Below are 17,673 nucleotides of genomic sequence, written 5' to 3' on the forward strand. Positions count from 1 at the left end.
TAATTTAATTAATTTAAATTATTTAAGGCTGTAATTGCGGCTAAATAAATGACTTATACAAAATAATCATAAAGGTAATATTACGATTTTTAGGCCAATGACTTTAAATTGAATGTACAAAAATTGCAATGTTCATTTGACATTATCTACTGTGGTAAAGCAAACACAAAACAGCCTTAATAATTATCATTAGCTTAGGCGACATCTTAGCTTATGACCTGGCTAAAGAAATTGATTTATTAATTACTAAGAAGAAGGTTCAATGAGGAGAAAGCTTTAACATCCTACTAATATTGTTATAAATGCGAAAGTTTGTGAGGATGGATGTGTATGTGATGTTTGTTACTCTTTAACGCAAATACTACTGAACCGATTATAATGAAATTTAGCAAACATATAGATGGTAACTTAGATTAACACGTAGGATAATTTTATCCCGGAAATTCCACGGGAACGGGAACTATGCGGGTTTTTCTGCGAAGCCGCGGGCGGAAAGCTATTTTGTATATTATGCTCTATATTTTTAAGTTGGTTACATTTCTATAGCAAGCTATGAATTTTTTACTGCATGTCATTACAGAAATTTCTTTTATATCTTGTATTTACAACATTTCTTTTGTTATCATTATTATCTCTTTCCCTTATAACTTACTTTCAAAATACCTATTTGTTTCTAAACAAAAATCGAAATAATTTTTAAAAATAACTAGCGGTCCGCCCCGGCTTCGCCCGTGGTACATGTTTACGTTTTCTCTTCATAAGAACTAATGAGTGACGTTATAATTTTTTTTTAAAGATACTATAAATGTATAGCTGAAAGAGCTCACACTTGCATTTATCACCACTACATAGTATAAAACAAAGTCGATTTCTCTGTCCCTATGTCCCTTTGTATACTTAAATCTTTAATCTAGCCAACGGATTTTGATGCAGTTTTTTTTTAATAGATAGTGATTGATTGAGAAAAAAAAGGGTTTATGTGTCAAAAGTTCATTATAAGACACAAATACTAAAATAAATAGTTTTCATACAATTTAGCTGATAAAATGTAACTTTTATGTAAAGCAAAAAATTTAATAACATAGTTTAAATTTATTTAATTAATCGTCATGTTGTTTTTAGTAATATTCGTTTATAACAAAATATTTTAATGAATTCTTAGTATTCCCTTATGTAATATAAAAATAAATCAGGTTTACCTCACACTTATTCAATGACCTGTTTTCTTGTCGCTGAATGTCGACAATGCTAAATTATTGATTTACTCATTGTTAAATGAACTTAATACGAAGTTTTATTAGGTTCTAAATAATATTAATAATATAGTGGGTATGTTTTGTCACAAGGATAAAATAAAAAATAATATTATGTTATATAAACAGAATTGTTTATTTTCACCTTAAATAAATCACAGGTATCTTATCATTCTTTGGGTCAAAATTCTAATAGGCGAGTCCATGGGCGCCATAGCCGTAACCATGACCAAGGGTGGAGTATGCGTTGTAGGCAACGGGAGCAGCAGCGTAAGAGTAAGAGTTGTAGGCCAAGGGGGAAGCGTGGGCGGAGTACGCGACGGGAGCAGCGTGAGCGTACGCTACGGGAGCGGCGCGGACGTAAGAAACGGGAGCGGCGTGGGCACCGTACGCGTAGGTGTTAGCGCCGTACGCGTAGGAGTTTGCGACAACGGGAGCGGAGTAGGTGAGGTGAGCGGCGGCAACGGGAGCGGCTACCACGGCAGAGTGGGCGACCAGAGCGGGGTCCTTGCGCACAACAGCGTTGAAGCCGTTGTGGGCGTCAGCAGCGTAGTCCACCGTCCGCCGGGTACCGTCAGACTCGAGCAGGGAGTATTGGCCGACCACATTGTCACCGACGCGGGTCTCGTGCTGGCTCTTGACATCACCGGTGTGGGGGTCAGAGACTCCATAGGAGAAGCTGTTGTAGTTGCCTCCGTGGATGGCGCTGCATTGCGCAACGGCAACGAATAAAGCGAAAACTGCGACCTGCAATAAGATAATATAAAATTATTGACCTGAATAAAAAGCGAACTCTATTTAAATTTTTTACCAATTCAATACTATATTGAAACTTTAGAATTGCTGATCACCAATTAGCCTTTACAACAATGAATTAAAATTTCTAATTTAACTTATATTAAGTACTTATTATATGGCCATAATATTTAAAGTACCTTGGAGAACATTTTTGTCTAGTGCTCAGAAACAACTGATGCATATGATTTACGCGTACCACCTTATATAGTGATAATTTTATAAGCACATAATATAATACGCAATCAGAATTAAGTAGGAACTTGTGAAAGAGTTAACAGTGACCTACGTTCACACACATTCCTTTGTTTAATAATTCATACGTCTTATCATATTAAATTATTATGAATTGTTTTTAAGAATAGGTTTATAACTTAGATTACGTGTGCGAAATAAATAAATTTTAAATATTTAGTTTACTATTGCTGCAATTGTTACAAATTTAAACGCTTGCGAAAAAGTAAAAAATAATTTTCTTGTTGAAAAAAAAATTAAGTAATTTTTTATGAACGTTATATAATATACAAATTGTATAACATAGGTATATATTGTATAACGTCTGCTATCTCTTACTTATTTGATATTTTCTACAATAAACCTAAAATTGTATGATATCAATGATAATTAAATTCTTGGCTACGATCATAATAATATGTATTGTTAAGAGGAAAGATTAATTGTTGTTTGCTATTTGTGTTTTAATAACGGATAAATAAGAAAAAGTTTAACTGATTTTTTTCTTGCACAAATAGAAAGCTTAGCGTACCTGAGTAACATACTATTTCATATGCAGTTTTTATCTTAGCTTATACATATATGTGGAGGGCGATACTTATATAGAATCTTTTTAGATTTTAATCATTCAAGTTGTAATTGAAACATCATCTAAATCAGTTCAGCAGTCATTGATTAACAAATTCGCAAATATTTGTATTAATTATAACATAATATTTTGAACCATGAAAATCAAAATCAAAGAAAATTTTAATTATCATGAATTTTAAACTAGAAACAAATTAAATGTATTAAGTATTAAACAACAGAGTAAAGCATAATAATTTTTATCGAATAATCAAACTAGCCAATTAAAAACCGGTACCTACTCAGTCTGATATGATCTTGCATTTTTAAACCGGTGTTTTCTTTTAATTTCTTAATTTGTTCATGATTTTCGCTAACATTATTAAATCAAGGTTTAGGTAAAATTTAATATTTTCTAATTTATGTTAAACAAATATTGCGTCACGTGTTCCAGACCATAGAGGTTTTTAACAAAAATATACAAAAGCATAATATTAAAATCTATCGCAATTTTTTTTAAATTAGTTAGAGGTTACACAAGATTGAAGAAAATAATTATTTTAGTTTGATTATTACTTTTGTTAACTTATACATAGAAAGCTTTTCTCGTTTAAATTTTGTTATGATTGAGTTCTATTATACGTTCCATAGATGAATAAAGCATGCAATAAATTATGCACCAAATCTAATGTACTGTAAAGATTATGTCACTTATTTGTTTTTATTCATATATATAATATGATATATGATAATTGAACAAGTGTTAACATAATGTATGTATCTGTTTGAAGTGACCATTTACATAATTTAGTAAATGTATGTATTACATGTGCTTTGTCATGAATATTATTCAACAATTTGAATTTTATGATAAAGCCGATAATAAAAATATTTATAATAATGTAATAAGTAATAACTATAAGAATTTTTTTATTAGATCCTAAGAAAATTGCTTGTTCTCGGGGCATGATATTTTAAGAAGCAATGTCATAATACCTTAAATTTATGTTATATAGAAAATATCAAAATGCATTAAAATAGATATTATATTATTATCTAAGTTTTAAGATTTTAACATTAATAATATAATTACTTACTGCTTTAATAAGTCATTGGTACAATGATAACAACAGTTATGGCTATAATGATGTAAATAGATGCTCATAAACTTATGATAATAATTGAATTAATTCAAATTAAACATTATATTTCAGTCACGTAAGTTGTAAGTCGAAAGTTCTGTTCTTGTCTCTGCCAGCAATCTTTTATCATTATACTATTATTAGAAAAACTAAACTACAGCATATGGAATAAAAGTATTATAAATTAATATATTATTAATACTTCTCTACGAAGTTTGTATTTTTAAGGCGCTTAAATTCCTTAAAGTAAAATTGTAACTGTATGTTTTAATTTTGATGTTTAACGCTTCAATAGTTTAATAACTAAATAATAATGAGTATATCCTAAGTAACTAATAATAATAAATCACCAAATCCGCATCCTATAAGTTTTTTATAGTGTTAGAGTGTGGAATAACAATAATATTTACTCTAACTATTCCATTCATGCCATAAATAAACAAATTACACATGCGAGGCAAAGGAAAGTACGCATGAACTTCCTGTTCTGTTCCCCAAATTAAACCTTCGCGATAATATAAATAGTAATATCTTGGACTGCCAAATCAGTTGCAGTCAGAAGTCGAGCAAAACACACGTACAATGGCCTCTAAGGTAATTGTTATATTTATATTACACATTCGCGACCTTTGTTAAAACTATTGCGTCAATGTTTCACACAACTTTGTTTCCATATTAAGAATATACTTTTAAAGCCTTATTAATTTCAATTTCGTAATAGGGTCACAATTGTCATCTATTTTTAATTTCAGTTTGTCGTCCTTGCCCTCTTGGTGGTTGCCGCCCAAGGCAGCGCCATCCACGGAGCTAACTACAACAGCTTCTCCTATGGAGTCTCTGACCCCCACACCGGTGACGTCAAGAGCCAGCACGAGACTCGCGTCGGTGACAACGTGGTCGGCCAATACTCCCTGCTCGAGTCTGACGGAACCCGGCGGACGGTGGACTACGCTGCTGACGCCCACAACGGCTTCAACGCTGTCGTGCGCAAGGACCCAGCTCTGGTCGCCCACTCTGCCGTGGTAGCCGCTCCCGTTGCCACCGCTCACCTCACCTACTCCGCTCCCGTTGTCGCAAACTCCTACGCGTACGGCGCCAACACCTACGCGTACGGCGCCCACGCCGCTCCCGTGTCTTACGTCCGCGCCGCTCCCGTAGCATACTCCCACGCCGCTCCCGTCGCGTACTCTGCCCACGCTTCCCCCTTGGCCTACAACTCTTACTCTTACGCCGCAGCTCCCGTTGCCTACAACGCATACTCCACCCTTGGTCATGGCTACGGCTATGGCGCCCATGGACTCGCCTATTAGAATTTTGACCCAAAGAATGATAAGATGGTGCCCATGGTTACGGAGCCTGGTAATTATTAAACCCATCTGTGAGTTTAGCTAACTAATTAAACTGTAATGTTACACATTGTTGTTCCCACAGAGTCATTTTTGTAAATATGCAGAATTTATAAATATAAATATTTATACCGAATCTAACATTTCATTTAAAACCATAGATAAAAAATAAATTTTCTTGTGCACTTAGCCTTGTGTGGCTAGCGTGTATTTATTATGAATATATTTGCTCTATATACGGATTATTAATGGACTAATGATAATGACTAAACAATATTATAACAAAAAGTTGTCAAACGATTAGTCATTTCACACAATCTGAAAATTTATATCGTTTCTCGAAACTTTAAAAGCTTTATAATAATTCTAACCTATCGTAGGTAAGGATTATTGTGAAATACTATAAGAAGTCAATAACTAAAACTACAAAGGTGTAATGAATTTGAATAGAGTAATAAATACATGAAACCTAGCATACTTGAACTGAATAATTCGGTTCACTTCCTGCTTGACCGGTTCACTTACGAATTATTATTCCAATTCGTCCTTCAATACTCGAAATGTCTCCATTGGATTTATGACGACAAAAACATTCGATCGATTATATTTTGACGTAGGATGAAGTTGTTTTACCTTTTTTTAATTGTTCTTAAATGCTACTTTGATATAGTTGCGATTGTTTGCGATATTACTTAACTAGTTTTTTTTTTTTTTGTAATTGATTATGTTATTGGGTTACACATTTTATTAAAATCTTTATTCATTTTTTTAAACTAAACCGGTTTTGATAAAACTTGCACCGTTTAAATCTAAATATTTCAATGAAATTTCTATGGCATTTTAATATATTTTCATATCATTTTCTATATTGAATATCGAGTTCATTTTACTTTATCTAGCCTAGAATACTGTATAATAAATTCTAGTCGTACTAAATTGCGTTTATCAATAGCTAAAATTTAGGTAAGTAATGTCAATACACCAATCCATACTAATATTATAAATGCGAAAGTAACTCTGTCTGTCTGTCTGTCACTCAATCACGCCTTAACTACTGAACCAATTTGCATGAAATTTGGTATTTTGATACCCGAGAAAGGACATAGGATAGGTCTGATAGTATTAGGTAGCAAGTATTTACTATTTAGGAAGGCTTCCATATTATAACACCACTTTACGCGTTGTGACAAAAAGAGCGGAGCATCAGCGAAAAATGCAAGAACTATTAAAAAAACGACGATAAGGTTTAGTATAATATAACCGGATTATTATTGTAGCATAATAGGATGTTTCACGATAAATCTCCTATCTCATATGTTGCTAATCAAACTTTTGATTAAGCTCCTACGAAATTAACGATGGATTGGCTGATAGCTGTAAATTATTAAACCCCTGTATCTAAATTTATCACATGGTGGATGTATTTAACTAACCTAATCTTATAGTTATTATACTAGCTGTTCCGCGCGGTTTCACCCCCGTGGCTCCACTCCTGTTGGTCGTCATGATATATACCCTATAGCCTTCCTCGTTAAATGAGCTATCTAACACCGAAAAAATTTTTCAAATCAGACCAGTTGTTCCCGAGATCAGCGTGTTCAAACAAACAAACTCTTCAGCTTTTTAATATTAGCATAGATTATCAGCTTTCGAATTCATTTTTTAATTTGAGAAAAAGTTAACGTACTGTATTGTTTATTTTAATTGATCATGGTAATACATGCTTTAATGAAAAATTTATTTAGTTGCTTAAGTATTTTAACCTATCAGAATACCTATATGTTCCATTAAGCATAAGAGGTGCTTTTGAATAAGGCTTTAGTATATTATAATTTAATAAGTTTTAGACAAGCGGGTGAATCTGCGGGCCGAAAGCTCATACTATTCAATAAGAAATGATATTTTTTTCGACCCATGTGCGATATTTTTCAATATGAAATCACACGATTCGAATTCAAGTCACATTCGTGGAATAATCAAACACAATCAAAAATATACATTTTACCCTCAATGGATACATCTTTTTTAATTAATTAATTAAGTCTTTATAAGAAAATAATTACTTTGTAAATTCCGGAAGCATAACATCTCATGTCAAGATTGTTTCATGTTGACATAATTATACACTTCCTAAAGTAACAGACGAAGTTTGTTTATGCTGTGGACGCACTAGCGTAAAAATTAGCATTTTTAACATTCGCGGTGTAACATCGAATAAGATTTTTATTGACAAAAATTTAAATGAACACTATCATGATAGAGCAGGATCATTGCTTGAACATTTAAATAGTAATTAATTAATTATGAATGAAAATAAATCAATTGGGTCAAATTATTGCTTGCATTTGAATTTAACATTTGTCTTTTATTTTGAAAAGGAACAACTTCCTGTACTTTCAGTATCGGATAGAAAAAATACAGATGCAACCGTTACAATTAAGTATTACCAAGCTTAGTTTTACGTAATTTCACCTTATAATATGTACCTACATTGTACATAAATAAAATATCAATACAAATAAAAAGATACTAGTGTGTACACAGCATAATAAAAGCTTGGCGGCCTTGCGCCGAATCCCTTTACCGATAACTTCTTTCTTCGATACTTTAACATTATGCTTTAAATTATGTAAATACGATGCTGTATAAATTTTATGTACTTTGTAAAAAAATGTTTTCTTAGATTTTTGACTATATTGAATTGTATGACGTAGGTATACATAAACGCATAAGATAATAGACAAAAATTTATATGCAATGCTTAACAAAATGTTACCCGTGGTTGTATTGGTTATGGTTGGTGTATTGCAATTATTGTTACCTAGTACGCACCTTCATTTTTTTTTTTGTTAACAACTACAAGAATCAAATCTTAAAAGATGTTTCATCAAAGGAAAATTCATAAAAAACGTTATTCTCCTTCAATCACAGTCGGGTAAAACTGGAACAAATAGGAACAAAATAATAGGATAAAATATGAATACAATATCAAATGTAACCGAAATAATATTAGCATACAAGTCTTAATAATTTAACCAAACAGCGGTCATTATTATGTCTCCACACGACACCGTACGTGAGATGGTAGCAAATAGATAGCTAATAATAAAAATCCTTAATCCTTATACAGCAATAACAATTTTGGTTTACAATCGTATCTAAATCTTTCTTACAATGTCGTGTCTCGCCCAAGCATTAAGCACACTTTATTTCGCGGTAACTCGCCTGTAAACTCATAAAAACCTGCACAAAATGGTCCATAAATTTGCTAAATTTGTAGTAGGGACAATCCAATGAATTGCAAAAATGCTTTCTCACAACTCACAAGACCTTTAAATTTCATATGTTGCATACAATAAAAAACATTACGCTGAAATGGCATACATATATTATATCGCCACCATTAGCCCATAGCGTTGACTCAAATTGGACATGAGCTCAAAAATTTAATTATTCCCAACGCAAACAAAAACTTGAACCCATAAATTGTCAACGGCTGGACTGCTATAGCAAACATCAATCATGAGTAAATTCCACGGGAAAGGCACGTTAATTGATACAAATTATTCATTTCTTTGTACTTTCCAGATCAGCGGACGGCCTTGCGTTTCCGGATACATCGAACATTACCATGTACTTGTGCATGTGGTTTAAAATATCAAAAGACCACGCACTAGCCACGCCCGCGACTCCTTATAAAAGCTCCAACTTAGAATCATCAGTATTCACTTGACAAGATTCTCTTGAACAAGCAGCAATGGCAGCTAAGGTGTGTGACAACTATTTAAATTATAACTTGAAATTATTCTACATCTCATTGATAGTCGATTCATTAAACGGCATAAAGTGAACTCGTTATTTGTGTCAGTGCTAACCTCGGATTTATTCCAGAATTTTGATAATAATGTAAGTCTTTATTTTGCTTTCAGGTTGTAGTTCTTACCGCTCTGGTGGCTCTGGCCCATGCCTCAGTAGTACCAGTAGCGAAAGTAGACACCGACTACACAAGCTTCGCGTACGATGTGGCGGACCCCTACACTGGTGACTTCAAGAGCCAAGTGGAGACCCGTTCTGGAGGCGTTGTTCAAGGCCAATACTCCTTGCTCGACGCTGACGGTACCAAGCGCACCGTTGACTACAGCGCTGATGATGTGAACGGTTTCAACGCGGTTGTACGCAAGGACCCCGCAGTGATTGCGTCTGTTGCTGCTGCTCCCGCTGTCGTTGCTCCCGCCGTTGCTCCTGCTGTTGTTGCCGCCCGCACATACGCTGCACCTGTCGTTGCCAGCGCTCCCGTAGTAGCGTCCGCCCCAGCCGTAGTTGCGTCAGCTCCCGCCGTTGTTGCCACCAAGGCTGTTGCTGCCCCTACTTTTTACGCAGCATCAGCTCCGTCTCTGGTAGCAACTAGCTCATTCGCCGCTCCTTCATATTACGCTGCCGCTCCCGCATACTCGTATGCTTCATCTGCCCCAGTTTTTGCTCGCACATACGCCGCTTCTGCCCCAGTATTCAGTACGTACGCTGCGTCTGTTCCAGCTGTCTCTCATTCTTCTTCTTATTCTTCATCTGGCCCAGTGTTCAGCTCTTACGCCGGTGCCCCTGTGATTGCCCGTTCCTACGCTGCCCCCGCTCTTTACAGCACTGGTCACTCTCTCTTTGCCCCTAGCGCGTACGCCCGGTATGCTTCTCCATACTACTCAACCTACTGGTAAACTGTAACTTGAAGGCTATTTAATAAACCAAATGTACCGACGTGTTATATGTAAATAGATTATTGTACATATGCATATGAATAAATTTAAATGTTAAAGATAAACTGAGTTTTTTTAACCCACTGCCACAAAATAAATATACATAATAATTGAATACACATTCGCATTTATTGAAAGAGAAATAATTATAGCGTTATTAAATCTAAATCTTTCTGAGCTATTTCGAATGCAAATATAATATTATGTACATAGTTATAAAGTTCTTGTAATATTGGCAAAGTACTTTGAATAATTAATGTCGAACTATAGCCTATATGAATTATGAAGAGAGCTGAAATTTTACAACAATTCGACATCACTTAATCGCATCGACGTCACTACTGGTCGCATGAGGAAAACTAATACTACCAATCAATACTAGATAATGATAACAAACATGTTTTAATAAAAAAATCTAGAAATTCTGCCTTGCAAAATAAATACTAGAATATCTCAAAAAAAAACACAATCGATAAGATAAACGGCATAAAGTGATAAAAAACAAAAAAAATCATTTTTATTTTATAAATACAATTTATGGTTTATAGAAGGTTCCTAGTACCTACATATGGATAGGTACATAGTACATACGCATGGATTTTTTTATTCAATATTTATAATGATTTCGCTTAATATGTTTCTAATTTATATTGTTACTGGAAATAAGCATTAGGTTTGCATTAAATTCATTAGGCGTACAAACAGATAAAATATACTATGGCCTTGTATTTTCAATTCATAAAAATGTATTTTCATTAAATTATAATTTAATTTTTTTTTGGTTTAGAATACTATGTAATTTCTATGACTTAAAAACAGACATTTTTGTTACCTATTTTATATTTATTTTCGTGTTATCATATCGTGGTCAGTCTCTACATAATAGGTAATATTTAATTTTGCTCTCGAGATTCTTTATAGTGAGAATGTCAAATTCCTCTTGGTACCTGACGATCATTGTATGTTAATGCGATTAAAGCATACCTAATTAAAGAAAACCCTGCAAAAGCTTTACAAAACTACAATCTGTGACTATTTTTTAACCGACTTCAAAAAAAAGGAGGTGGTTATCAATTCGGCCGGTATATATTTTTTTTTTTTATGTATGTACACCGATTACTCCGAGGTTTCTGAACCGATTTACGTGATTCTTTTTTTGTTCGATGCGGGATGGTGTCGAATTGGTCCCATAAAAATTCGGATAGGCCCAGTAGTTTTTATTTTATGAGCATTTTTGTCTGTAGGTATTTGTAAATTTTGCAAGTGCAAGTTTAAAGTCGGTTGTTTTTAACGCAGTTATCACTTGTATTCAACTTAATAATTTAAAAAAGAGCGCGTGTGCCGAAGACACATGTCAGGAGTGAAACTTCCTTGCCAAGATTTAAAGATACCAAAATCGTCGCCTGACTCCATGACGTGACAGTACTGCCATGACGTGAATTGAAATTTAGCTCTCAACGCGCCTAAAGAAGTTTCACTTCAATAGGATAATGAAATATTATGATCATTTAATTCATAAATTAACGACAAAGAAGCGACAAAGTATCTATTACTAGATATAAAATGTTTACAAATAAAGAATGCGAAAATGCGTAACCAATAGATATAAAACGCCCGCAAAAAGTATCAACAGTGATATTTAAAAGGACAACTGGTTTATCTAAATGATTCATAAAATCATTTCCTAAGACCTTCACCGTTTCCTTCGACACTTGCTAATATATTCCTTTATATATTATTATGGTTATATCAATTACATAATGAATATTTATAAAAATTATTCACTACATATTGTGTTGCTTAGTTCAAAGCACGACAACGCCGCGAAAAGTTTTTATTGTCCCCGTATTTTTCTTAAAGTAGGTTCGGCGAACAAGGAAGGTTCCAATAGAGGGAGAAAATAAAAAAAAATATCAACGCTTAGAAACATAAAAGAGAGAATGGCCGAAGTGGTCAGGCGTCCGCCCCGGATTGGTGGAAAGAAGCGGGTTCGAATCCCACCTCGTGATCGATTTTTTTCTATTCTTTAAAAAGCATTTTCTGGCATCATGATGATCTATACTAATATTATAAATAATAAAGCTGAAGAGTTGTTTGTTTGAACGCGATAATCTCAGGTGTTAGATAGCCCATTCATCGAAAAGGCTAGGCTAGGGTATCATCACGCTAAGACGAGCAAGAGCGGAAACACGCGGGTGAAACCGCGAAGCGCAGCTAGACAGAGCCGGGGCGAACAGCTAGTTATATACATTTCACGTGTATCAGATTTGCGTAGGCATACAGTATGACTAACTGTCCGTAAAGGGAAATGTCCTATCTAACACGCTAACTATCCGGTCATTCTTGGTGACTAGATACGGAATAGCATTACATCAAAACAATAATCCACTCCTACATTACATATAAATGGAGCATTTATTATAATGAACTCTTGGTACTTTTTGAAATGCATTAGCGTTTTCACGTGACTCCGCCTGTTTGATTTTTTAGTTTAAATCAACTAGGACTTAGGAGTCACAATTTTACGATTGAATAGCTATCCTTTTGATAGCAATGAATTAAACTTCAAATTATAATACTTAAAAAATGTTATCATATGCCATGTAGGCTGTATCTAGATAATATCTAAATCTTTTTGTTTACAGAATAACTAGTTGCAAAATGCAATGCAATAAAGAAACATCTTGAATTTTTCTTTTCTTCCGACCACGTTTTACATTCAGAAAAATAAAGTTGTGTTTATGTAAAATAGTTATGTAGGTAGTTATAGCTTAAAATTTGTGAAAATGCAAATATTTTCTTAATATAATATGAACCTACTTTATTTTAAACGAAACAACTGTCCTTTAATAACACATACATACCAAAACCATTAACATTCTATTAACCCTTCATTACTTAAATTTCCTATAAAGGAACAATTATTAAAAACGTTATTCTAAAAGTTGTGCTAAATTTAGAATACAATACAAAAATAAACATATTATACCTAAAAGAAAAAACCTATTTTTAGCACGTGACTGTTTATAATCCATTTTATTAAGAGAAATTATAATAACATTCACATAAATTTACATGGACTTTGCATACATTATTGCTTTATAATAAAGGCTGGGAATGAAAAAGGCGTGTGATCTATCAACCATAAATAACGTCTGCTAACATTGCTCCAATAATTATTACTTAGATTTTTATGATAATGTTTTCTTTATGAGTACTTTATTTTCCAGATTCATGGCCTTGTGTTTCCGTATTTTACGAACATTAGTTAGTACGATTTTTTAAAGATCAACCACATATGACGACACTTTAAATTTAGTATAAAAGCTACTCAGAATGTAAAATTAGTATCAGTCAAATAGACATAATCACCATGGCAGCTAAGGTAACAAAATTCATACAAATATTCAGCAAGGATTTTAGTTAAAGGAATAATAATTAGATAATGCCTATTGTTACTTTAATTCAAATTTAGAAATGATTTGTAAAAGCTCTCCATTATTTAAATACGGCTAAAATATGTGCTTGTTGTTGTGACTCAGATTATGATAAAATTTCATTTTCTTTAGTTCGTCGCCCTTCTCTGCGCTTTGGCCGTAGCCCACGGCTCAGTGGTGCCAGCTGACAACGAAGCGTCCAGCTTCGAATACGGCGTGGCTGATCCCAACACTGGCGACTACAAGAACCAAGTGGAGAGCCGCGTAAACGGCGTCGTCCGCGGCCAGTACTCCCTCATCGAGCCCGACGGCACCAAACGCATCGTCGACTACACCGCTGACGATGTCAACGGCTTCAACGCTGTTGTACGCAAGGAGCCAGCAGTCAGTGGCGTCGTTGGTGCCGCTGCTCCCGCGGTTGTCGCCGCCCGCTCCTACGCCACTCCCTCCGTGGTCGCGCCCGTGACGTACGCCCGCTCCTACACTCCATCTACCGTCGTCACGTCGCCCGTGTACGCTACCTCTGCTCCTCTGGTCGCTGCCCGCTCATACGCCGCCCCCACTGTATACAGCAGATCCTACTTGGCTCCCAACGTGTACTCCCAGACATACTCCCCCTATTACAACACCTACAACGGAGTCCCAGTCACTTACTACTAAATGTTAAAATAGAAACGAACTTACTGTAAATAATGTTGATATTTTTATGTCTGATCTGTAAATAAAATTGAATTTAACTTAAAACGTCTATAACTTCACATCAATAATTTTGAAAACCTTAATAAAACCAATATTATACGTATAATAAAATGCCTGAATCCTGTTAGTAGGTACCTAGGTACCTATTAAAAAGTATTTTTTAATTTCGCCCCAATTAAAAAAAAATTAAATGATTTATTTGGGGGTGCCTAGGTACTGTACAACTATTGAGTTTATAGAAGATGGTGATTGTAATACAAAGAAAGTTGTCGCTTTAGCACCACAGGACACTAAAATATGTAGTGTTATGTTATAATATAATCTTTTTTTGAGCAACTCAGGAGTTCTTTGGCGATTCTTCTCTGTAGATACTGCTATCCAAACCGGTAATAAATTATGATTTTGACGATTAAAAAGCGCTGCTAAGTGAATCGTAGTAATTGTTGTTGAATAAGTAATAAAATCAGTACTTTCTGCTCAAGCAATCTAGCAGTTTTAGACCAGTTAAGGTACAAATACTTACTTAAAATAAATCTCACCCCAAATTATCAGTGTGACATTCAAATTTTCCTTTATAATAAAAACATACAACTCTTATATCTCTTTATGTGAAAAATATAGTTAGGTTTATCATTTTCGAATAAAAATATCAATCTAGCATCATTCGCTTTGTAATAAGTATTTTAAAGGACAAATTTTCAGCATTAAGTATCTACCTACATGTGCAAGTGCAAGTTGTGAGGGTAATCTAGTCTATCCTGAATCGCTATATTTTTCACTTGAAGTAGTAAAAATAAGAGTCTGCTTCAATTTGTAATCCTATGACGAGCAATCTTCAAAGATTCAACTATATACAGAAACTTTGGTCTTTGGAAATATAAAAATATCTAGAGAAAAATATACCTAAAATCAATATCTACTTTGCTTCTGCCCTAAAATATTCAGGGTGAAATACCCCCTAATTTCAAAATCTCTATATACATGTATAACGATAGCGTAGTCACACGAGTGTTGAATCGGGCAGATAAATTGAATTAGATATATTCAAGAAAAACTGCGCATTGTGTTTTATTATCCTTATATGAATGTAATATCGGAACAACTTCATCATTTAAATAAAATATTACATCATAAAAAATACCTTTATACAAGACATATTGATCTAAAATTATCCCGGGTGAAGAAGTTACTTTATCAAGTTCGTCTTACTAAAATTAAACTCACAAATAAGAATTTTTGCACACAGAGTTGGGAGAAGATAAACCACGTCGAAGTAGCAAAAACAATGAACGAAATTAAAAAGATTTAAGCCTAAATTATTAAAGGAAAGCCGCAGGCTACAAATAGTTATGAATGATCGACATATTTATATGATAATTCTGTAATGTAACGATATAGCATGTTTTAAATTACATATTACATGGGCGTATACAAAGTAATGGCGCGTTAGATCAATTATTTATTTTAATTGAAGATTTCCGTATGCTCTTTTAATGAAACTTAGCCGTCAATAAAACTTTATGACGATCCGGTTGTTAAAACTCTTCAAATTATTTTTATTTATTATTATATAATAGTTATACAAGTTTTTTTTTATCCAAAAAGAAGGTGTGTAAGTAACTACAAATGTTTTAATTATAATTTGTGTAAATGTCTTATATTGTTATTTATTTATAATAATTAATAATATTCTATTGTTTTCCGCTGATACAGCTTATTATGTTTTTCAATAAAATTATTATCTTTGCTTCCAAGATGCAACATAACTGTCAAAGATATTAAGAGCTTTAATTCGCGCTACATCATCATCATTATGTACCTATGTATTATGAATATTCACACATTTTAATTACTGTTTTTTCTTAGGACATGACGTTAACTATGTTCTAATTAGGACACTCCACCCAAAAAAATCTACATGATGCAGCAAAAAATATACCTAGGTATATAGATAGACATAGTGTATAGTGTATATAATCTATGGAGAATTTCAAAATTGGTCCTATGTCCAATCAATCTCATAAATTGCTTCTGTTTAAAAAAGTTTATTGAACTCAAGTTGCCATGTTGCAAAATAATTCAAGACTATTGAATAATAATTATTTATCATCCTAGTCCACGCTAAAAATATTTGCATATAATATATTAATAATAAATTTAAATAACTATATTGTCCTTCACAAATAAGGTACTCGCGACACTAAATTATTTTAGAGTATTTTATTAAATTTATTGGCCTTGTAAGTCCGGATTTTAATGGACATTAACGAGTACTATTTTTGTAAAGACCAACCACTTATGAACATCTTAGTTTGATATATAAACTACGGAACTGGGTCGATTTAGTATCAGTCAAAGACATCATCTGAGACATCAAACATGGCAGCTAAGGTGAGATAAATTGATCTGAATTGCACAGATTAAAAAAAATGATTATAGTTAAACTAACCAAGAAAAAAAAGTATGTATTGTGTTATGAACAGCTGCTTACATTGGTAAGGACTGAAAAGAACAAGTAATAATTAAGACATTTTCTTTAGATCGTCGCCCTTCTCTGCGCTTTGGCCGTGGCCCACGGCTCAGCGGTGCCCGCTGACAACGAAGCGTCCAGCTTCGAATACGGCGTAGCTGACCCCAACACCGGCGACTACAAGAACCAAGTGGAGAGCCGCGTAAACGGCGTCGTCCGTGGCCAGTACTCCCTCATCGAGCCCGACGGCACCAAGCGCATCGTCGACTACACCGCTGACGATGTCAACGGCTTCAACGCTGTCGTACGCAAGGAGCCAGCAGTCGGTGGCGTGGTTGGTGCTGCTGCTCCCGCGGTTGTCGCCGCCCGCTCCTACGCAGCTCCCTCCGTAGTCACGCCCGTGACATATACCCGCTCCTACGTCGCTCCCTCCGTGGTCGCGCCCGTGACATACGCCCGCTCCTACACTCCATCTACCGTCGTCGCGTCTGCTCCTCTGGTCGCTGCCCGCTCATACACCGCCCCCGCTGTATACAGCAGATCCTACTTGGCTCCCAGTGTTTACTCCCAGGCTTATTCTCCCTACTACAACACCTACGGCACATTCCCAGTCAATTACAGCTACTAAATTCTATAAAAAGAGGCAAATAAAATGTAAATAGTGTACATTTCTTATAACAAGTTGTAAATATTCAATTAAAGAATTTCACATAAAAATGTGATTTGTTTTGAACTTAACTACTTATTTAAATACCCAGTATCGATAATAATGCGCTACTGTATAATATTATACATCGTAACTTATTTTAAATATTTTCTAGAAAATAATGTAACTGTATTATTGAAAATAAATAAAATTTATTAATTCAAATATTATATTACCAATCGAGGACGCGTTCTCAAAATGCGTATCGAAACGCGCCCAATACATTTTGAATGAGAACCGTAGATAGTTGAATTTTAATGGTTTTTTTTTAAA

At 34.1% G+C, this 17,673-nt stretch overlaps 3 protein-coding genes across 3 annotated transcripts; 2 read left to right on the forward strand and 1 right to left on the reverse strand.

Annotated features, from left to right (window-relative positions):
- Window positions 1-1,365: 1,365 nt before the first annotated feature.
- On the reverse strand, window positions 1,366-2,224 carry LOC123705836 (larval/pupal rigid cuticle protein 66-like). The gene is made up of 2 exons (XM_045654878.1): window positions 2,189-2,224; window positions 1,366-2,000 (listed from the first exon to the last, which is right to left on the reverse strand). The coding sequence occupies exons 1-2, from the start codon at window positions 2,198-2,200 to the stop codon at window positions 1,443-1,445; spliced, it is 570 nt and encodes a 189-aa protein (XP_045510834.1). The 5' UTR covers window positions 2,201-2,224; the 3' UTR covers window positions 1,366-1,442.
- Window positions 2,225-4,558: 2,334 nt separating this feature from the next.
- On the forward strand, window positions 4,559-5,473 carry LOC123705838 (larval/pupal rigid cuticle protein 66-like). Its single transcript, XM_045654881.1, has 2 exons — window positions 4,559-4,585; window positions 4,744-5,473. The coding sequence occupies exons 1-2, from the start codon at window positions 4,574-4,576 to the stop codon at window positions 5,299-5,301; spliced, it is 570 nt and encodes a 189-aa protein (XP_045510837.1). The 5' UTR covers window positions 4,559-4,573; the 3' UTR covers window positions 5,302-5,473.
- A 3,530-nt stretch (window positions 5,474-9,003) lies between these two features.
- Window positions 9,004-17,322, forward strand: LOC123706026 (calphotin-like). Its single transcript, XM_045655150.1, has 5 exons — window positions 9,004-9,106; window positions 9,267-10,045; window positions 13,437-13,473; window positions 13,658-14,100; window positions 17,037-17,322. Exons 1-5 carry the CDS (start codon window positions 9,095-9,097, stop codon window positions 17,320-17,322), a joined length of 1,557 nt encoding a protein of 518 aa, XP_045511106.1. The 5' UTR covers window positions 9,004-9,094.
- The last annotated feature ends 351 nt before the right edge of the window (window positions 17,323-17,673 follow it).

The sequence above is a fragment of the Colias croceus genome, chromosome 3 (assembly GCF_905220415.1).
Source record: "Colias croceus chromosome 3, ilColCroc2.1".
Taxonomy (NCBI): domain Eukaryota; kingdom Metazoa; phylum Arthropoda; class Insecta; order Lepidoptera; family Pieridae; genus Colias; species Colias croceus.